Source organism: Anomalospiza imberbis, chromosome 10, assembly GCF_031753505.1.
Source record: "Anomalospiza imberbis isolate Cuckoo-Finch-1a 21T00152 chromosome 10, ASM3175350v1, whole genome shotgun sequence".
Classification (NCBI taxonomy): domain Eukaryota; kingdom Metazoa; phylum Chordata; class Aves; order Passeriformes; family Viduidae; genus Anomalospiza; species Anomalospiza imberbis.
In genome coordinates this window covers 15,508,878-15,532,760 of record NC_089690.1, presented here as the reverse complement: position 1 = coordinate 15,532,760, position 23,883 = coordinate 15,508,878, and the positions used below count along the sequence as shown (strand labels likewise).

General features: G+C 38.5%; 1 protein-coding gene across 1 annotated transcript in view; it reads right to left on the bottom strand.

Annotated features, from left to right (window-relative positions):
• DNER (delta/notch like EGF repeat containing) overlaps positions 1-23,883 on the bottom strand; it is a 118,067-nt gene that overhangs the window by 9,823 nt on the left and 84,361 nt on the right. Inside the window, exons 7-11 of the mRNA XM_068200839.1 lie at positions 22,086-22,199; positions 12,945-13,169; positions 5,381-5,503; positions 3,029-3,142; positions 1,843-1,974 (exon numbers count right to left, since the gene is read on the bottom strand). Coding sequence (XP_068056940.1) covers positions 1,843-1,974; positions 3,029-3,142; positions 5,381-5,503; positions 12,945-13,169; positions 22,086-22,199 — 708 coding nt within the window. The remainder of the gene's footprint in view (positions 1-1,842; positions 1,975-3,028; positions 3,143-5,380; positions 5,504-12,944; positions 13,170-22,085; positions 22,200-23,883) is intronic.

The window sequence follows — 23,883 nt, the reverse complement described above, 5'->3', positions numbered from 1 at the left end:
CTTTCTGTCATAGCAGTCACAAGATAAAAGAACTTGCATCCCCTCTAATAGGGGAAAGAAGAAATAATTGAGTAGCTGGATAGTAGGAGAGGCTCCTTCCACCCTCTCTTCTGCTTCTTTCCTTTTCCCATATGTTTACATGCACTTCACTGAGTATCTGTGGTGCAAACAGCCAAACTCTGAGTGACTACAGCATGACAGCCAGAGCACTCCAGAACATGCACCACTGAATTCCTGTAGCACATCTGCAGGCTCAGAGAGCATGCAAGCCTTTGTATCCCTTTGTCATTCCGTAACATAACACATATAATTGTTACTTCATCAAGGGACTCCAGGAAATGCATTTCCAGGATGTCTGTTGCTTTCTCCAGGAACTAAACCCATCTGTCTGTCAGCCAACTACTTATTAGTGAAGGCAGCCAGAATTATACTGCCTTGCTGGTCAACTTGGACATGCATGTTGCAGGTGTCACCAACATCAGCCTTGTCAGAAAAAGTTCATCTGAGCATATTTTAGCATAAGCAATATGGCACCCAGACAGCACACAGTGTTGTGCTGTGCTCCCAATGTCTGCTGGCTCTGAACCACCCAGGGAAGTGTGTGAGCCATTCACAGAGATAACAAAAAAGGCAGGGCTGTCACCATCTCTGAGCTAGCTGGTTATGGTCTTCTGCAGTCTTTGCTTACACCAGAAAGCTCTGAAACTGAATGTACTGGATTGAAGTAAGGACCAACATTAAGAACATCAAGAGTAGAATCAATTTGAAAAAAGCAGTTGATATGTTTAAGTAAAGTTTTAGTAAAAGAGAGTAAAAAATATAAGGTTCATGTGTTTCTTGTGTAAATGAGATACAGAAAAAATTTGTTAATCCATCCTTTGTTTTTGTTTTATTAATCTATCACCTATCTCTGCAATCTTAACTGGGCTAACAAACCTCTGTGTGTATCTGTATAATGACTCGGGGGGATCTATGACCACAGTACCTGAGCATTCAAGCAGTTAAATACACAGCTGAATTCTCTAGCAAAGACAACATCTCTAGCTCAAGAACAAAACATCAGGGAAATACAAAGCAGGTCTGTGAGCAGCAGAACTAATGAAGCCTCATTTCCATTTTAACTCTTCCACAGTTGGGCTTCATACTTTCTGCCTCTCCTGGACTCTCCACTGTTTCATAAGGAAGCCCTTACAGTGAAGCTTCTCTCTAAAATGAGAAACAAGATCACACTGAAGCTGTTCCTTCCAGTAGAACCACTTTTAAGTCTTACTGAATGCTTTGGAAATATTTGGCCTTGGAGCCCTTCTTCTTTGTAACAAATTTGGTGGAAATTAGTCTAAGGCTGGAGAAGTTATTCCTGGAAAAGTTGTTAAATGCCTGCAGATACCAATTGCAGCACAATTACACAGAACCAGTTTCCTTAGGTAAGCAAGTTCCAAGTTGTTTTGCTGAAACATCACTAGAGCTGCAGGTGCTCAGAGGTCAATACAAGCCTCTTAGGACCGTGCTTATACTCCTATGGAACACACTTGACCCAAAGTGTGCAGGGTGGCTTTGAAGCATGAGTACCATTAAAATGCAAACTGAGTGCCCAGCTCTGAGACCACATCTCTGACAATCTAGTCTGACACATCTCAAAGTAGGGTGCCCAGAAACAGAAGTTTTTAACTTTCACAACCACTTTTGAAACACTGTGGCCAAAAATAAAATTAATTTACCATGATTTTGTGCATTTGCATATGACTCAGAGTACTTGTGCAAATAGGTATTTAGAGATAAAGAAAAAAATTCTTTAATATAGCTTACAACTTTTAGAAATGTTGAGAGAACTACAAAACTTACGTATTTCACAGTTTGCACCAACCCATCCATGAGGACAATGGCAGGTGTAACCACCAGGCTGATCTATGCAAGTTCCAGCATGGTGACATGGGTTGCTGTCACAGTCATTTACATCAATTTCACATTCTTCACCTTACATAGGAAAAAAAACCAAAACAAAAACAATATTATGTATGGCAAGTGCCTGATGTAGTAAGTACATCCTCAGTCATTTAACCTCTATCTTGCTGCAAAACACATTATAGTGCAATACATCTTTATTCTCAGAACATCAAAAGGATTCCAAGAAGGAAGTATTATCCTTATTCAACCAGGTAAAAATAAAGCCTGAGGACTAAGGGACTTGACTAACCTCACACAGACTGTCTCATTTCTCTAAACGTAATTTCCATCCCAAGAAAATGTGGTATAACAGATGATCATGGATATTCTGATATGCTATACTGTAGATAATGTAGATAATCAGTGCCTGAGAAACTGACACAGTACAATGGAAAGTTAATTCTTTTCCAAAGAATGTCCTTTAATTAGAAGAGATCAAAAAGCACAATTTGATCTATAAACCAGTTATGAATGGGTTTACCTATTACTCTCACATTGGATATTACCTTACATGACCAACAGAACATCAGATTGTAAATTATCTTGACATCAGATATTTGGATTACGCCAATCACATCGGTCTAAGTACAAGGCCAAAAGATTAAATTAATTTCTTACCAGTACTCTGAAAGTGTAAATTGATTCATAACAAGTACTTTAGGCCTTTTGGCAATTGCATATTAAGATAATGGAATAAGCTGTTTCTTGAGCACACAGTAACTAAGGTCACTGTTAAAACATTTTTCAGTTTCAGCACTGTCCAATTAGTATACTGGGTTACCTGGAAATCTTCAAAGTACTATTTTTAAAATGCAGTCTAGTCTCAAGTAGCAAGGTCATAAGCCGTGCTAAATAGCTGTTAGCTTTGTGAAGTCACTTTAGTAACAGGCTTTTTTTGCTACAAAGTTCAAAGCAGATGTAACTAATATTAAAAATTTTTCATTCTCACTAGGCTGCTCACAATACAGCAAAGCCCAAATTAATTTCTTCCTTGAAAAGACACAGTCTTACTTGGTATTTGTCTTCCTCTAGACACAGTGAACAATGACAACTAGATGTTCTGTGAAACACACAAATCACTTACCTGCATATCCAGGTGCACAAATGCATGTAGCATTTAGACCTTCGCTGTCACAAGTGCCACCGTTCTGGCAGTTGATGTTAACACAAGGATCTTTGTATAATTCACAGTGCCTTCCTGAAAAGGAAAAACCAGTAATTGCCATTGACATGACTGATACTGGCAGCATGGAATCAGTATGTGTGATAACTGGACTTCATCTGGATGAGTGTGCAGACTCCAAACCTGTCCTTCTGGGCTAATGATGTCATAACACTAAAGCCATGTGGTTTATGCTGGCTAAACTTTTCACACACACACGTGCCTCCTCTCTCTGCTCTTCCCACAAGCTGTGGGCTAGGAGAAGCAGGGCAATTTCTGCTTAGAAGAGCTATTGGATGGCCATGAAAAACCACATAATGAAGCATAAACAGATCAGTTATCTAAAATTCTTCAGTAATATGTCAATAATAATTGTCTTGACTAAGAATTTTATGTAATAACTTATTTAATAACATACATAAGCATTCTGATGCCTCTCATTACCTGCTGCTGGAAATGAGGAATATTACTAATGTAATAAAAAATTATTCAAATATATAGTTAAAAATATATAACTGTATGGTTCTACTTCATGCCACTACCTTCACTCTTTCACTCCCAGTGTAGGCCTTGTGAATCCAGCAGGTTTGCCTTGCAGAAGACAGTGCATGCTGCATCTGGCATATAAAACATGTAACACAGCATATTCCCACCTAGGGACTGGGAGAGAGACTCTAATGCCACTGCTACACATGTTATTTTCTTGGGGCCTACTGCTCAGATAAAACTTCTTTTTTAATATAAATTTTATATTTATGCACACACACACACTCTCACTACAGACCTCCAAAATAATTTTGCTGACATTTGCAGTGTTAGCAGCAAGAAGGCAGAGCAATCTAGTTGAGCATCCCGTGAGTGAGGAGCAGCAGAGGCAGCAGCCCACAGGTACCTGCTGGCACAAGCTCCAGCTCTGCCCAGCCCTGAGAGCTCTCGTCTGTCTGCCAGCCCAGGGGTGTGGAGGCACAAGGGGCACTGCAGATAGGCAGGTCTGGGGTGGTAGTGCCAAGACTGAGGCATCTGATGGCCCACATCATATCTTGAGCTGGGTACCTCGGGTCTGTTCATTGGTGCCACTGAACTCCTCAGGTACTGCAATGATGGGAGCTCAGTGATCAGCAAAATCTGCTTCCAGGACCAGGGGCGCTGCTTTCATTTACAGCACGAGGTGCTGTGCACACAGTGCTTCCAGCTCCACCAACAGGCCGGGTGAGAAGGTAAACATTATGGTGAACATTTTGGTTCAGTGCTGCTTAAACTGTCAAGAAAAGCTGAGGGTCATTTCCTCACCAGGCCTCTAAAATGATGAATTCCGTATCTATAGTCAAAGAGCAGTGCAATCACCAGTGTGAAACACGTTTTTAGCCTCAAGCAGCTGTTAAGTGAGCGTTACTTATCAGCACAGATAAGGATTGATATGTTTAATGACAAAATGCTGGAGCAATGTTCCTTAAAACAGTCATTCTGTGTAGAATATTTATTTATTTATAATCCTAATAGCACATAAAATTACATTCAAAGTGTTCTCACGATTCAACACAGAATACACTAAAAAAGTATCACTTTAGCCTTCCCCACAAGGACTTGTCACAGACCACTGATATGTGTTAATTTGTTTACAGCTGAAATCTGCTGTGCAAGAAAAGATTTTGTATAGCCAAACAAACACTATTCTCATCTATTTTATAAATTACTTTAAAAATGCCAAAGAGGGATTCCATTTGAACACAGATCTAAGAATAGCTGCAGTGAACATGGAAAAGCCGTGACAGACCTACTGCTCTCTCTGGGCTTTACAGTCTTCTAAATGAACAATCAAGATAAAACTTTTATTTCTACTCCTTTGTGCTAATCTATTTCAAATACTAATCTTTTATTATTATGCTTTTAGCTCACTTCAATGGTGAAAATAAAAAATAATTTGAAAGCTCTCTGTGTAAAGGCTCCAACAACAACTGATAAAAAAGCCTATTTAACAGTTATGGTTTTTTTTAAAATCTCATCACTTTCTAAGATATCATAAAAACAGAAAAAACCACACCTGAGGCGAACAGAGACAATCCATTTGTGCCCAGACCAGGACACCGATATTCACAGAGGACCTATATCATAACTATTAATGTGAATAAAGATTAAGGGATCAGGATCAATACTGAAGTTTGTCTCTGTTAATTTTATGTGAGGGATATATTTCTGCTCAGGATATGGTATCTCTCTTTTTGTAGCAGAACCTACCATAAAAAATTCAGAGAACAATTGCAAAGCCCAGCCTACCTTCGTATTCAGCAAGGCACACACACTCGTAGCTGTTGACGAGGTCTCTGCAGGTGGCTCCGTTCTGGCAGGGTGCAGAGAGGCATTCATTATATTCCTCCTCACAGTAAAGGCCATGGTAACCTAAATCACATGAAGAGGAAACAAAAATAGTTATGAGACACTTTGCAGTAAAAATTAACAATTGGGCAACTATAGACCATGGGCAGATGCTTGCTAATTTAAATATACTGTGCAAACTGATATATGTTAAGACATTGATTTTAAAGGTATCTGTTCCCCAGGTGAAAATTACCAAAAAAAAAAATTGGAAGCACAGTATTCTGAGAGAATTCCCAGCTCCTGTGATAAACCACAATGAGGTGTAAGGATGGAGGCTGGTGGCAGAGGCCAGAAGCAGCAATGTGAATACACACACTCTGATTGTTAAATAAATACAGTAATATCTACTATTGCCCAGCTCCTTTGGATCCTTGCATCAAAGCCACTGTTCATCAAAGAAGTGATAATTGCATAACAGTAGTTAGAATGATTACATGTTTTAGCATTAATGCTGTACAATGTCAAAGCACTGTAGAAGCATTAAGGTACTTTCATCTTTGCAGTATTTCCAAGCCATAGGCAGGTATTATGGGCTGATTAGGTAAACAAAGAAAGCAGAGAAAAGCTACACAGCTTGTTAACAGCCACTGAGTCTTTTGTATTGTGAGATAAGAGAGAAGAAGTTAATCCACTTGAAAACAGCACCTTTTTCATTGCTTAGTGTGCCACACAATCATTAATCGTAACAGTAGTTGAAATTATAGACCGAGTGTAGTCTATGATATAATACTATGCACTGGAACAGTGTTCATGTGCTTATAAAAGCTTGATTTCCTCATTACATTAAAAAAAATAGATGAATGAACGTACAATGAATAAATATGCAATAGGCATGAATACAGGTACCAGGAAAAAGGCCTAAAATATAAAGTGTAGATTCTGCAGTGTGATTTTAATTCTTAAAGCAATCTCTTGTAGCAAAACTCATAGATATGAAAGGAGGGTACCTTTCATGAACAAAGAACCAAAAAGATGAGCATATTCTCATTTTAGTAAGTCACAATCAATCTATATTCAGTATCCTGGTCTAAATATTCCCCAAAATTTTCATAGAATAATAGAAAATGGGACAAATGCTGCCTTCAGACATTTGCATTCACCCTCTCCCTCCCTGTTATGGATAATTCAAAACAAAAGTTTTTGAAGATACAACTGTTGGTACTACTCAAGATATATAGACGATACCATCCATTATGATTCTCAAAAAATTGTCCTTTCACAGGAAATAGTTCGACTAGTAAGGTATTAAGAAACACTTCAGAACCACTCTCTCCCAAGCTGTCAGCCAGGCAATAGAGAATTATTTATGCTAAATGTTATGGGTTTTCTTGCTAGCCTACAATGAAATTTATCTAGCTTATGAGTATATGAAATATCCTTATGTAGTGAGATCTGCAGCCAACGTAAAAACCACCAAAATCAGATGGGAGAATCAGAAAGAAAAACAGATGGGAATTCCCAGTGTTTAACACCGATGTAATTAGATATTCTCAGAAAAAATATTTTCCACTTCTCACCTTTCCAAGAGAACGAAGGGGATGTGTGATTAAATAGTTGTCTGGCTTCCAAAATCAATATGAACTATGGTATCAACTCCTCAGGCCTGCAGCCAGCCATGCTGCCAGACACTGCACACAGCCAGGGAAAGATGTTTTCTCTCTCCACGAGAGGGCAGGTCTCACCCACACACAATTTCACCCTCACGCCCTCACCCTGGGGCCAGCAGCTTCCTTCTGCTGGAACTGCTGGGGTGGAGAACGTTCTGCTGTGAGACCACCTGAGGAAAAGGCATGTTTCTCCTCAGGGAGATAAGAGGTACCTTGTCATTCTTAATGAGCATTTCTCCTTGTATTACTGCTTTTAAATTCTACTGATATACAAACCCTGTAGTACACTGAATTCATACATATATCTTCAAAAAGACTACATAAATAATTTCTACATTTTTGTTGAAGAATTTAGATTGAAACAGGAGCATTTTTCATAAATAACTTCAGAATAATGGATTCTAGTGTAGTTGCTTCCTCTCCTTCTAGTAGTGTTACAATTCTGCTGCTTTTATGTTCTCAGCCAATGCCAAATGCAGCTCTCTGCATCTTTTGTGGTGTGCAATATTTCTGTGGATGTATTCAGAAAGAAAGAAAAAATACCTACATTAACAACACTTCTCTAGCTACTGTGTCCTGAACAGGATAAAAAAACCCCACAGGAGGCATTGCAACTTCAAAAAAGGGCAACTTTTCCAGGCCACATGAAATTGGGAAAGTCTTTAGTAATAGAATCTTCCTGAAATCAAGCAGCACCTGAAAATGAAAGTTCAATTCTGATGTGCTTTCTTCAGAGGCTGAGGAATGGACAGAGAACCTAAAAAATCCCTAAAATAGAGATGTCCCTATGTAATCCCTTTTCCCTCTATGTGACCATCCCACTGCTACAGCTCACTGCCACTGGTCTTTACAAAAGCAGAAACAGATCTGTTGCCATTCTCTTCTTCATCCCCACATTCTTCTTCCTCTTTCTTAAGCAACTGGAAGGGTGCCTCAAAGAGAGCAGGTTATTTTCCTGACAGAAATAAAATCTAATCACTAACATATCATAAAAATAGCAGAAAAAACTACACCTCAGAAGAACAGAGAAAAACCATTTGTGCCTAGGCATGGCCTTCAGTTACATGCTGAACTGCATGGTCTTTGCACATGGCTGTTAAAAACTGCAGAAGGAGAAAATAGGAAAGGGAGCCCACAATCTGTGTTACACGGGCTGATGAGGAGAAGACATGGGGTTTATCAAAGCCTTCAAGAGCAAAAGATACAGCAGAGTAATCTGTCAGGAATATCTGCACTATCGGGTTAACAAAAGAAAGAGGCAAAAGCCTACTCTCCCCTTAGAAATCAATAATGAACAAAGCTGAAATCTTTTTAGCCTTTTTAGACACTTACCCCTCAATAGTGACTCCCTGGGCTTATCCATACTTAACATTTCACCCAGTCAAGGCAGCAGGACATAAATCCCATCTTTATGGGAAGGCCTAATGGGGTACAATGCAAACCAGATCTATCTTGCAGGGAACAGCATCAGTTCGTACATATGGCTGTTCACTGACAGAGAGTTGCATGTTATATAGCCAGAAAATAAATGTGTTCAGTTAAAATCTGAGCTTATAGAGCAATTAAATAAGAGAAAGAGAGAAGAATGCTCCAGATGGCAGGAAGGTAGGAAGCCATGTTCACCAGCCATGGTCAGATTGCAAGGAAGGTTGTCTTAATGTAGAAGTGGAAACAAGATGAGGAAACAGAAGCAATAATGAGCTCACAGATAGTCAGGAACTGAAATTAACCTGAAGTCACTTCTTCCAGAGCTCACATATATCCTGCCTCAGTTACAAAATGTGGGAAGGGAAAAGACAGAGAAAAGAAAAATTGCAACTGCTGCAGACAAATGTTACTCTGGCCTCTGCAAAGGCACTAAAATAAACTTATGCTCCTAGAATTATCTATTAAGCTGCATGAGCTTAATATCATGGGAACATACTCCATGGAACTACTTCTAAATTTGCAGCCACTTTTTATACCCTGTGGCACTTTTTCTGAAACTCTTCTTTTTTTTCCCCCAAATGTTCTATATATGCCATCATATATATTTATACAGAGGGCAGGTGCTAGTGTCTGTACATGTGCTGTGCAGTTTCAAAATCTATGTCTTTAAAAAACCCAAGTCCAAAACTTTGCTGTGATATTAAGCCATGCAATTTCTAGCTACATTTCTCCACTTTGGACCAGACAAAACTAAAAATACTATATTAAATATTTGCATTTGAAATTTATAATGGTAGCTGTATTAAAACAATTGCATATAGAGTAAAAATGTTTATCAGGAAGAAGAAACTGGTTTGGGACCCAAGGACTAAATAAACATTCTATAAACAGACACAAAGGGGTCCCACTAGTTTCACCAACCAGACTTTAGATGAGAAAGCCAGCAAATGAACACACTAACTTTGATTAGAATTAGTTTTTTAATATGAGGTAAGAAGTAAAACATGACACAAACTCTGAATCTAATGTGCAAACATTAAGTATTTCTTTGTTACCTGTAAAGGCCAAGGTGATAAGTGTTAATAATTAGGGTGTGTAAGCATATAAATAAAGATTTAAGGCAAGGTTTCATGTGCAATTGAAAAATCACACAGAGTACAAAGTAGGTATGGTTGCATAGGCTTGGGAGTTCCACAGAGCCCCTCAGCAGACATCTGAAATATGTTCAACTTGGAAATAACCTACACACTTTTCCTTCCACTCTGAAAAAAGGAACATTCAAAATATTAGACTGCTTTCCAAGTTAGCTTATGCAAATTAGCTTTCCTCTACTAGCTATTAGATGAAAGCCCACAGTGAAAGCCAACACACACACAAAAAAAAATTAGTAGCAAATGTCTGGTTGTTAATGTTCTGCAAATTGTGCAGTTATGCAAGTATAACCACTATCATTTATCATTCTTCAAATCTGTACATTGGCCAAAGAAACAAGGAAGCCAAGCTGCCTACCAAGCAAGGAGACTTGCACAGACCTTGGACTAATTGGAACAATTTAAAATTCCTCTCTTGTTTAATTTTTGAGGCAGAAGTAATGCAGATTAAAATCCAAAATCCAACTGACACTGTAAAACAGTGCTTAAAGGAAGGACAGCATTCAGGTCACACACATAAGCAAAACTCTTGGGCACTTTTTGTTTCTGTATTAGAAAATTATATCCTCTGTCAAATACTTAAAAAAAAAAGACTATAGCATCCTAGAGCTAAAAACAAAATTTAAGTGACAGATTCCCAAATTCATAAAACTGTTTTTCAGATATGTCAGATAATCAATATAGAAGAGAATTCTAAAGTGTCATTTAACAACCTTGCCATTAAAATACCTTAAAAAAAATAATGTGTAGGAATTCAGGGATATGTCTGAAAGCCTCCTGTACAAAGAAGCTAATGGTCTAGAAGCAGGCATACTGATGCTGAGAGCCTGCAAGTCAGAAAGCCTTAAGGTCACAAGGCAGAAACCATTCCTTTCCTGGTAATATCCTTATTATTAAGCCTTGATAATGCTTCTAAACTGTACACAAATTTTATTCATTCACTTTACAAGTAATGTAACAGATACTGTCAAGGTCTCTTCAGGCAAAACTCTAAATAGAATACAGCTTCTTAATATCCCAGAGACATAACTACATTACTCACCCTCTATAGCAAACTGCTTTTTGACAGATACACCAAAAATGCATTAGGCTATGATTTGTAATCATTACTTTAGTTTGGGTTTTTTTAGGAATTGCAACATAGGAATCCTCAAATTTAATTGCTCTTACCTGCCTTACACTCAATAATTACCCAAACCAAGGGCAAAGTGTATGTCACAGTCCCTCCTACATGCTGATCTACACAGAAGTTGACTGTCATTTATTATCCTTTTAACTCATGGGGAAAATATCTGAAAATAATTTATTCAAATTCTGCTGCTATGACTTAATAAAAGCCCATAATGGTATGCTCATAACAATGAAAAGGCATAAAAGGTATAAAAGGAGGAAACATTCTGTCTACCCCTATCTTGATGCCACTTAGGTGCAGTTCTTAAATGACCTTCTGAAACAAGTTACCCAAGTTTTTAAACTATTGACAGATTAATGACAAGCTCACTTAATTTGGCTTCTAGTTCCACCTCTATGTGAAGCAAGTAATGTTATTTTTAAAAGTGAAGTTTACAGCAGCCTACAAAATGTTTGGAAAAAATAAATAGTTTTTTTTTAATGTCATACATGGAGGAACACAAAAGAGTTTAACTAAATAAATATCACATATAGTCCTGGATGCAACCTCTAAGGCTTCTCAACTCTAACTTTTAAAAGCATAAATATTGTTCAAATAAAAATAAGTTTCCACAACATGAGAGGTCTAAGACTACTTTTAAGTCCTGAGAGAGACAGAATAATTTTGAAAAAACCAAACCATGTAATTCTAATCAGGTTTAGGTGACAAAGTTCTGAAAAAAGCTTTTATTCAACCAAGAATATTTGACTAGCTTTTCTTTGTTTGAACTACAGGCAAAAACATGCTGAAGATGATTAAAACTTCCCTGAGTGTCTTGGAAAGATAAATGTCTATTTTTTCCTACTATTAATGACAAGTGCTGTCAACAAATGCATTATAAGGTAACATTAGTGTGGTATTGTCTGCATTTCACTTTCATATTTTTCTCCTTTATAAAAGAGTATGTAATTTAACTATAAATTTGTCAATTCCAACAACAAATTTCCATAGCTTCTGGTAATTTGTGAATACCTCCCAAAAAATTTCTGATGGCCTCTTTTATGTCTCTAAACAGCAGATAAATTCTGACACCACCTAAAAATGCTGAATAAGTTTATTTCATTACAAAATCCCTTTATTCACAAATATCCACAAATAGATTGGTGGGATACATGCACATCCTGAAAAGCGAGGTGGAAGAGATGAAGAATTATGACTGGTTTCTCACAAAACAAGGAAAAGCAGCAGAGAGGAGGTATTCCTCTGAAAGGAGTGTAGAACAATGTGAATGTCACAGCAGAGCTGCTAACTATCAAATGTCACTCCTTAGTTTATTCCTTGTACACTGACAATTTGTTTTATCCTTAATTTCTTCAGTTTTCAAGTTTATAGCTTCAAAGGAACAGACAAAAAAAAAAAGGTGCCAAAATTATTCAAGTGAAAACAAAGACTGGTGCTCACTCTGTAAGTGCTTAAGCAGTGGTGGATGTTTAGCACTGGTTATCAGACATTTTAACTGCGACTTCACCTACTAATTATCATTGCTAAAATGGAAAAAGGCACCCCAATATCCTTTTATATTGGTACAAGGATAAAAAAAATCTGGAGCTAAACCAATTGCTATACAGATCCCATGAATGTCAGGATGTGCTGTCAAACAGATCCCAGCAGAGTCTCCTCACTGGACTCACCTGAGCAGCCCTGCTGGATCTTCTCTAGAGAGACAATTTATGTAAACATGGATGGCAGAACTAACCCTTTTGGAATAACCAATATTTTTCCTTCTCTACCTTTGTTCAGCCACCTTGTTTGTTTTCCCCTAATGATCAGTGTCACATTTTCCATTCTCTATAACCAAATTTTGTAATTCCAACAGTGCTGATGCCTCGCCTTAGAAAGATTTATCCTGCAGACTACAGTTTTGTAATACAGCTGTAGAGTTCACTGAAACCATATGGATCTCAGTGGGTATTTCAGTGCTCACTCTGCAATTTTTGGTTTTCCAAGTGCAATGTGTAGATTCCTATCATTGCTCTAAACAGATAGAACATCTGCTCAATCTGTTTTATACACTGAGAAGAAAAGGAAGTCATTTTAAGCTATATATGGAACCCACATATAAAAATATTAGAAGATTTACAGAGGATGTAACTGTTGGTACAAACCAGGGATACAGAGGCATCTGTAGCTGGTTCCAACGCTGCGACAAATGCCATGTGCACATGGATTCAGAGCACAGAAATCTATCAGCTGAGCGCACGTAGGTCCTGTAAATCCAGGACTACAGCTGCAGGAGAAGGCAAGTCTGTCTGCATAGCAGGTTCCATTGTTCTGGCAGGGAGATGATGCACAAGGGTCTATCTTGTCCTCGCAAGTGGTTCCTAAAAACCCTAAAAGAAATAAATGGGTTTGATAAGTAAGCATCCTGATATGCATACAATTTTAAGAACTAAAGCACTTTAAACCATTGAGAGATCTATATTCCTTTCTTTTTTAATTTTATGAATACTATAAAAATGCAGACTTCTTACACAATAAACTCTAATTTTGCCTATTAACATTCTCTGAAAAGAGATGCTTCAGCTAATATCATACTATAAATTATTAAGGCAGTGAATTGCAAAAATATTTGCTGAAACTGACAGTGCTTATCTGCTTTCTGAGTGAATCTGGCTTGAAAAGCAGAAGAGATTTTCTCAAGATCAGGATCTGGCTAGACTAGGAAAAAAGAAAAAAATCCCAAACCGACCTATTTTTCCTCTGTTAACGTGTATGTAAAATGTAACATCCTCTTAAAGATAACATAGTTTTACTGGGTTTCAATAATTTAAATATCTTTTACAAGAACAAACTTCTCATTAGCAGGGGAGACAACGATTTGTACCATTCCAAAAACAGACATAAGGAAAAGGATATTCTTGCAAGGGAACTTTTAATCAGATGTAGGGAAGAATTGTGTTTTAATGAATTACAGTAAATACAGCTTGTATCTATACATACACATACATCATGTCTGTAGTAACACAATACATGGTTATTGTATCCTAAAGCAAGTCAGAAAAGCATATTCAAATTCTAGAATAAAATAAAAGATTTCTTCCAAATAAAAGAACCAACTGTCCTTTCCATTCAGTTATATATATATATTTATTAAGTATTTGGTCCTTTTGTGCAGACTATCACTTTTCAGGCTTAAAATTCCCTGGAATATCTTACATTGTAAAAAAGCTCTTGTAATATTACAGTAGAATAATAAACAAAGGTGAGTAACCCACACAGAGCATACTACAGAGATCTACTCACAGAGTTAACAAAACTTATATTAATGGAACTAAGAAAAGATGGGGAGGTCACAATTGCTCTGTGAGTGCCAGAGTTTTTGGATTTTTTTTGGTCACAACTGGCAGCAGGACTTTAGGGGCATCTTCAAAACATTAGGTGCTGGACAAATTACTTTCAACACTGCTTCTCCCTTAGATAGCAGTAAGTCTTACATCAGAATTATGGAATAAAAAATATGGAAAAAATAATATAATTTACAAAAAAAAAAGTAGCTAGAAAGATGGAAAGAAAAGACATAACCTACAGATTGGACTTTTAAGCTTTGTCATACAAACTCTGCAACAGACCAGGAGAGAAAATTAGGTCTGTCAGGGCACAGATGAAGAACAGGCAAGAGCCTTCTGTCCTCCCCATTTTGCTATCCCATGGCTTCAATTGCTTCATGGGCTTTGTCAGGACCACCTGCTCACCAATGCAGAACAGAGAGAGCCTAAAAATACACACTGTGGAATCCTACACTAGAGATCCCTCATGTAGATGATAACTAACCATCAGAAACTGCAAAGAACAGAAAACCCAAGAGCAAGGATGTAATTCCAGCAACGGTTCACTAGCAAAGTAACAAAGCCTGTATTGTTGTAATAAAATCTTGGTCAGATTTAAAAGAATCTATAAGGACTTTTAACTATTACCAGGAAGAGATCAGCCAGTAAGTCCAGTGAAATCTCTCAAGCAACTCTGAAACCAGATTAAAAAGGTTTAAGGAGATCTGAGGTCACACAATGACACTAATACAACCTTTGCAGTAATCTTCCCTCCAAAGAGGAAGTTACTGGCAGATGGCTAATGTTTCAAGTGACAAAGCACTTCAAGAACATATGCAGGTTTAAAATACACCAAAACATGTTGCCCTTGTGCTATCTTTGACTGCACTGTGAAATGTGTTTAGGTGATTCTGGAAGTTCAAATCTCAAGCATGAGTCAAATATCTGAAAATACTCAAAGCAGAAAATATGGAAATCTATGATCCTGGCATTTCATTCTGTTTAAATCCATACCAGTCCAATTGTTGGAAGCAAATAATGCAAGTAATAACTACAAAAATCAAATTCAGAGGTGTATTGACTGAACACAGAATCAAATTCCAGACCAAAAAAAAAAATCATAATTGTTTATCAGCAGAAAAATATCCCCTGAACTGCTCTTCAACCAGCTAACATGGACGCAACCCTGCATGTAGGTCATTGCTGGCATAAAAGGGACATGACTGAAATGCAAAGTCTAGTGGTAATTTGAAAGAACTGCATACAAAATTTACCAAGGAATAACACAGAAGGTAAAGGGGAAAGGCAGTAATAGAAAATATTTATACTGGTAAAGCTCACAGAACAATGTCTCTGCTTACATGGATAGTAATTTGGCTAGCTGTCAAGAAGTATAACAGTCTTCAGTTAGGTGATATGCTTTGTAAATTGCTACAGGCCTCCAGGGATGTGATAGAAACTAGATCAGAAATATGATTTCAGAAACAGAAAAGCTACAAATAAAAACCAAATTTCTCATCACAGTGGGATTTTAATTATTTAGGTACTGAAAGCAAAAGAGCCATGTGCAAGTCAAGAAAGTCAAACATTTTCTGAAGACTGCAGAACTGCCTTTTATACAGCTTGCAGAACAACTGACTTGTCTGAATGTTACCTTAGACTCGATTCCAAGAATTACAAGTATGTGAAAAATCAGGTCTGTGAATTGTGAGGGCTCAGGACTACAAAACTTTTAACTTTGAAATGCAGGGATAAGCACTAAAAGAAATACAAGCAATTTATTATTTGCCCTATAGAAATTTGTCTTGTGAGGAAATAAATGGTATTTCATTAGAATTCTGTAAAGCGAAAAAAGTTACTAATCAGAAGGATCAAGGGATCATTAAAACACTGTAAGACTTAGATTGAAATTCACTCTAGCTAAGTCTTTCTGGATAAAGATGAATAGAGGCTAAACCCATTCAAGCATTAAGAAGAAGTCTATTAAAAATAAGTGCAATTTGGGAAGGTGCCAGGTAAAAACATTAGATTAGTGGAAAGTAACAGAAACTAAACAGCCATTAAAATTTTTAATTAACAACAAAATGTTCTTCAGGTAAATTAAACTCTCTTATGGTAATATGAAAAATTCTGCATTCTGATCACCAGTAACCTTGGGAAACCTTCCATATGCAACAGCTGTGTGACCCAGTTTCCTGCAATCGAGACTGTAAATGGGTTTATTCTATGTAAACCTAAAGAAGTTAGAATGACATCTGCAAGGTGTACTAGAGAAAAGGGCTTTTACATTAACAATGAAGCAGAGAAAATAGTGAAAACCTTGAAACTTAAACTATTTTAAGTATCAGTAAGTAATTTCTGCTCTCCTGGTCAATTAAGATTCATGGTGACAATGTACATTTTCTAGCTGCTCTTGCAAATCAACACGTATGAATCACAACTTAGCATCTTCTATAGCTGTCAAACTCTATTTTCTAAACCACAGAAGCCATTATAAGAGCATTCATAAATTTATTGCTTTCCAGTATTTTCAGAATTGCCTGCAGATATTTCAGGACACTTTTGCTCATTGTGTTGCCAGCAGTAATTACCTGCAGCTACTCAAATCAAACTGTCAAAAGTAAAATAAAATCAATGCAAAATGTCGATTTCAAGTAATCTATATATGTTCAACTCTTTATCACAGCATTGTTTTCACTCTGTCTTCTTTTATTCTAGAGGATGACTGATATCCATTATTGCTGATGACCATTTTTCAAAAATATAATAAGCCAAATTAAAATATTTTTGCCCCTTCTGTCCAAGCTGGTGACCTCCACATAAAGCATGTAGGAACAGCCCAAGAACCCAGGCCAGTTTGATGGGGTTGGCCAGCTGAATGCAAGCTATTTTTATCAAAGATTAATGTTTTCTTATAACACTAAGTTAATCTGTACTTATCAACAGGACATCAAATTTTGAATGGAACAGAACTTCAGAAACATCTTGCAACAAAAGTTTATTTCTTTATTATAACTGGTCTGCACTTTGCTCATTACTGTATGGCTTTGTTCTAAACCACAGTCCACTACTAAATCATTTTAATATTATCATATGAGCAAAATTCACAAAGAATGAAATATCTTCAAGTACTTCAAGTACCAAGTCTTTCATTCTATCTAATTTTACAAAATTTGTGTCTGGAAGGAACACATTTCCTCACCACACAATCAGGCACTTTCCATACAGTTGGTTTTTTTTTTTTTTCACATTTATTTAATACCAACCAGGTTTTTTTATGTTTCTAATTATTATTTGTATATTAGTTCTATATATTATTTGGAACTAATTATATTATTTGGAATTATATTATTTGGAACATTATCCATATATTATTTGTGTATTTGTATATTAGTTCCACTTCAGGGTATTTTGGAAATACACATAACTTCTCAGAAGCTTAAAGAAAATGGAGGAACCAAATTTGTAAATTGATGATCAGTACCCCCAGCAGTTTAAATAAAATCTATTAATGTTACTGTCACTACAATAGTCTGTTATACACTACAATAAGTGGAAGAAAATGAGAGGAGATATTTAAAAGTGATAAGGATGGAATGATTCTGAATATAAATTTTAAATTCAGGTTGGCATGCTTACTATGTGAAGGGTTTTACAACGTCTAGAAGTTCCTTTGCATGAACATTTCAGAGTAATATTTACTAAATGTATGGTTATTGACATAAAATTAATAAAACTATCACAGATCCCTACCTGATTGTAAGCAAATACAGGATCCAAACATTATTCTCAAAGTAACAGTGTCAAAATTTTAAACAATTCTTTGGTCTTCAGTATTGCTTAAGCTTCTTCACTACAAATTCAAATAGAAAATCCAATTTTCTCTTTACAGGTGATTCAACAACTTCATATAAGAGTTTATTTTCTGACTTATTTTGGATATTAAAACCTACAGTGCATCCCACAGAAAATGGAATCTGTAAGCATAATGGAATTTTCTTTACTAAAGGACTCTTAAGACAATAAAATTGTCTAAAGAGTCATCATGAATTGCTCACGTCTGAGATAGGCTGCTTTTTCAGGGCCTCAGATCTGACCTTCTGTCAATTATCATATACTTTTTCATGAACTACAGGTCTCGTTTGTAAAAGAAAGGCACAAGCTCAAGATCATTCTTCATTGTTTCCATCAATTCTTTTATCTGCCGTCTTTTCCTTGTGTGATAGCTGCCACATTTTGTTATCCTTTTCCAAGCCACATTATATCTGCAGACTGTAGTTCCTGCACAAACATAAGCTCCTTGGTTACCTTTCCCCACTGTGCTGAATTAGCACTACAGAAAGAAAAGCTTTTTCTCGCAAGCATTACTATTAAGCAGAGCAGCAACAGAGCAAGAGACCTTACTTATATTAGAAAATTGAGGGTTGGCAGGCAAATTTGCAAGTTCCTGCATCTGCAATTTTCAATTAACTACTCTGTTGTATTTACAAAAATTACTGAATCTCTTCAGAGATTAAAATCCAAACAAAAGCTCCAAAATTATGCCTCTGTGGAAAGGTAACACCTCAAAACATGTAAGAATGATCAAGGGACAGTCATTAGTAAACTCAAAAAATACATTTTGTTAAATCAACTCTTTCTTTCCTTCCACAAGGTATCTGAATTCTCCAGCTCGTTGACATTAGACCTTCCAGAACTAAATGAAGAAGCAACACTAGGGAGTCAGGGAGAAGCTTTGGGATTGCTTTAGGATTGCTCTTGAGTTATCACAGGCTGCCACAAGAAGAGCAACCATGAAGATGTCATTTGTTCCTACAAACCTAAGAATGATTTTCTTATGACCAAGGAACTAAAATAAAACCTAGTCAAAGAGAAATAATCCTGGCCAGTCCAGAAAGTGATTTCCAAAACATTCTATCCCCTCCAAAGGCTTTTTCTACATTGGAAACGATGCAGGTCAATGTACAACTGATTTTAACAGGAGTTGTAAGTGTATTTCTGAAAAGCCTTTTTTCTTTTGCTGCCCCAGTGCTTTTGAAAACATTTATACCATGTGAGCATGTCAGACATACAAATGAATAACCAGAGTAACAGCTTTTCCCCCAATTCCAGCTTTGCTGTTCTCAGAAATACAGAAATAATACTGGAGATAAGAAGTGGTAACCGCACAGAAAGTTTCAGAAAGATGACTCAAAAAGCATGTTTGCCTATCAACAAAGCCTACGAGAAGAAGGGTTCTTCTTGAAGTCGCTAAGAAGCTGGTTTGGTTTTTTCTTTCCTCTAGGAGGGCCAAAAATCACATTGTGTCTTTAAGGGAAGTCCAGAAACCATGAAAACCTCAAGACTCCAAGCAGAAAAGGGGCACAAGCTCGTAACACATAACAGAACAGAAGCACCAACAAACAAAAAGATCAGAATACTGAGAAGATGATACCAATGTGACCAGAAGGAAAAAGAGCAATGTATACAGCCTAAACACTACGATAGTATACTAACAGTGCCAAAATTAAATTTAAAGCAGATCACAAAACAGAAACAATGGGAAACTTATCAAATACTAATATGGATCAACAGAAAAGAAAGGAGCAGAAGATAAATATTCAGGGAAGAAAGCAGGTGACAAGATTGAAGAATCAACTATCTCAACACAGAGATAGCCAAACGCGAACAACCAGAGAAGAGGCACCAGTGACTTGGCCATCGTGCCCCAAAAAAGCTGTTGCCGGCAGGAATTCCACATCCGCAGCAGCGGCACAGCTGGAAGCTCTGTCAGGCTCCTCGGGAAGAGCGCTCTGGAGGGAGGTGGAGGGCAGGGTTCTCTCTCCTGCACTCCGCACAGGGGCACAGCGCGGGGCCCTGGCACGGCCAGCCCGTGCATCTGCAGGGGCAGCGCCGCTGCGGCCGCCAGGCCCAGGCCGAGCCGGCAGCCGGGCCCGCTGCCCCCACAGCTGAGTGCCGCTGGCACGGCAGCCCCGGCCCCGGGAGCAGCCACCGCCCCGCACAGCGCCCGCGGCACGGCGGCCTCGCCAGGGCACTGAGAGCTGCTGCCGGCAGCGCGGCACGGCCACGGCGCCCGGCACGGCCACAGAGCCCGGCAGGGCCACACAGCCACAGCGCCCGGCACGGCCACAGAGCCCGGCAGGGTCACACAGCCACAGCGCCCGGCACGGCCACAGAGCCCGGCATGGCCACAGCGCCCGGCAGGGTCACACAGCCACAGCGCCCGGCACGGCCACAGAGCCCGGCACGGCCACAGAGCCCGGCAGGGTCACACAGCCACAGCGCCCGGCACGGCCACAGAGCCCGGCAGGGTCACACAGCCACAGCGCCCGGCACGGCCACAGAGCCCGGCAGGGCCACACAGCCACAGCGCCCGGCACGGCCACAGCGCCCGGCACGGCCACAGCGCCCGGCACGGCCACACATCCACGGCGCCCGGCACGGCCACGGCGCCCGGCAGGGTCACACAGCCACAGCGCCCGGCACGGCCACACATCCACAGCGCCCGGCAGAGTCACACATCCACAGCGCCCGGCACGGCCACAGAGCTCGGCAGGGTCACACATCCACAGCGCCCGGCACGGCCACAGAGCCCGGCACGGCCACAGAGCCCGGCAGGGTCACACAGCCACAGCGCCCGGCACGGCCACGGCGCCCGGCAGGGTCACACAGCCACAGCGCCCGGCAGAGTCACACATCCACAGCGCCCGGCACGGCCCTACAGGGCCCTCAGCCCAGCAGAGACCCTGCCCCGTGGGCAGCATGAGAGAAGCTGAGCTGTGATCAGCATATGCATTAACAGGCCATTAGGAGCGAACAATTAATGAGCTGCACACAGGAGCACGTATGGCAGGCATAAAACAACCAAAAATGCCAGTATCTGCTCTCCCCAGCATTAGTGGAAAGATCATTTCCTGCACTGCTTCCTTAAAGATTCTTGAACAGATTTCTTTGGGAAATCTCAAGTAAATTATAGATCAAGTCTAACATCTCATATTTTTCTCCTGAACTTCACTACTATTTATAAGGGAAACAATTGCCGAAAATTTTCCACATGCAGGATCTGCATGGCTGTCAATATGTCAGTCTGTATTTCAACACAGCAGTTAAATGTTAAAGCATAGCACTCTTGAAAAGCAAGAAATCAGCCTGAAGAAACTACAAATAATCTTCATTATTAAGCACGTAGGTATTACCAGAGCAGTTATCAAAGACTCGCACCCTTAGAGCAAGCATTAAAGTACTGGCAGAACAAAACCAACATCCACAGATCAAGTAAGGACAGAAGTATAATTAGTTCAAAGTTCCAATCTTAATTATAAATAACTAATAGGAGCTTTCATAATTGAAAACTTCCACTCATGATAATTTTTTCATGTGCAATTTAGGGATCTGTCATTGTAGTCAGCACAGTGTTATGAAAGCACGCTCTGGCATTGGGGCGTCCTTGTTTCACATTTACAAGGCTTACCAGTGCGAATCAGTGAGAAGCTTTCATGTCAAGAAAGAAATATGTCCAAATGGAAAGGAGAATTAATTAAAAAAATTGGGGAATTGAAATAATTCCTTTAGTTATTACTTTTACACACATTTTATCCAGCCGGCCCATGTGCAGAAAAGTGCAAATGCTACAAGGGAGACATCTTTTTCTCACACATAGTGGACAACATAAATATCAGATCACACCCTGAGTCTCCTCAAATTCACCTTGATCATCAGTGCTGGGGCCGGATTTCTATTGTAGAATTAAAGAACATTTCTGCACCACATATACACTGAAACACTAAACTCCTACAACACTTCATATACTGTTGCTGATTATCCCAAGATTTATCATCTCGTTTTCTTTTCTGCTTACAATTAAAGGTAAGGCACAATTTTTTAAAATTTAAATATACATATCTACACATCAATATAATTGGAAATTTAGAGGAAAACCAGCACTTTGTATGAGGTACTAGAAAAGTGTTTGCTGGTTACCTTCTGGGCACTGACAGCTGAATCCATTGAGGTGGGATGAGCAGGTCCCTCCATTCTGGCATGGCTGCTGGATGCAATGATCAATCTCTGACTGGCACAGCTCTCCAGTGTAACCTACAAAACAGCTCACAATATTCAGAAGATGGAGCAAAAACAAGGGTTTACCACTGAAAATACTGCTCGGCCATGCAAACAATACCATTACTTTTCTTGAATCAAATTAACCAGTATAAGCAACAGAATCCAGGACAGTCTCTCATTTCTTACAAAATGAGATTTCTAAGTAAAATGTATATTTCACAGGAGAAGCATACAAAACCAGCAGAACTCTAGAGACTACATCTGTTGTATTTTACCAACAGCAATATTCTGACATCACTAGTGAATTGGCAATAGATATTGGGTCCTCATTGGTACTCATAGAACCAAAAAAATAAAGCCATTTTGGTATGGTTTTCAAATGCAACTTGAATCCCAAGTCAGTAATCTTTATCAAGGCTTGAAACAGAACTTAACACTACGAATTATTTGTGCATATGCTGAATGACTGTCATTTGCTCCTACTTCTGGGCTTCAAGAAGAGTGTTTATTTTAAGTGGGAGCTGTGAAGAACTGCTCAGCACAGTTGCAAACTCTTCCAAATAAGCTTCTATAAGTTCACGAGCTACAGATTGTGTGTACTGTACTATTTGACCATAAGTTTGCTTTGTTCCATATGTCTGATGTCTGTAACACATCCTCAAAAAATGAACAAATTTAAAGTACAATCTAAATTATTCTGCACTCAATACTTAAATTTCATAACAAATACCACACATTCCACTTTTCTAATTTTTAATTACTTCCAAGAAAATATCTTGGATGCATGACTGAAGAAAAAACTACTTGCTACACCCAGGGACATTTTTTTTAAAAGGAGCCCTACAAAAATTGTTAATATCTTCCATAATTAGCATATTTAACCAAATGGCTGGTGTTAAAGGCTAGTAAGCTATGACCAGATAAGCACTGCTATGAACAGAAAGACTCCGAGGTGAGACAGAGGACATACATGGACAGGATTTAGCTGATGCAGGGGAGAAAAGGGAGAAAGAAGGGGAACCCCCCCCCAAATTAATCAGCTGGGGGGGAAACACCCATGGTTTTATTAAATAATTATTTTTAATGCAATCAAAATTGGTATGTTTTTTGCGCACAGTAAGACCCACACCTGTTTAAATTTATGATGTCACCATAAAATAGCTGTCAACACAGATTATTAGAGTTGCTACGACACTACTACAGAAAAACATCTATATAAGACTTTCAGTGTACCTTCCACTTTTATATGTTATAGAGAGCTAAATTATAAAACTATTCTCTGCAATGCAAAACCTGGAAAAAGAAACTGCTGTTTATTGTAAAATGATTCTATTGAATCACCTAAACTGAAGGGAAAAAATGTGGTCTCATGTGGCAGGTCCTCTTGACTGGGTTGAATCACTTGGAGGGAGGGATCTCAGCTTCACTCTGGAAAGCGAGTGATTTTCTGTAATTCTAACTGATCTCAAATTCACATAAATTTTACAAGAGCAACAATGAAGTATTATAGAAGGCTGCATCCACTGACTTCTTTTATCTATAGGCTTCACAGCTTTATTAGTTTACACATTCAGCTGATTATTTTTATAGATTGTAACACAGTATTGATGTGCTTAAGTCATTTAAACATTCTTCCATCTTCGAACTGTTATCAAGTTTGTGAAGGTTTAAAATTATCCTGGAATTCAACATGCATCCAAAAGAACGTGGCATGAAG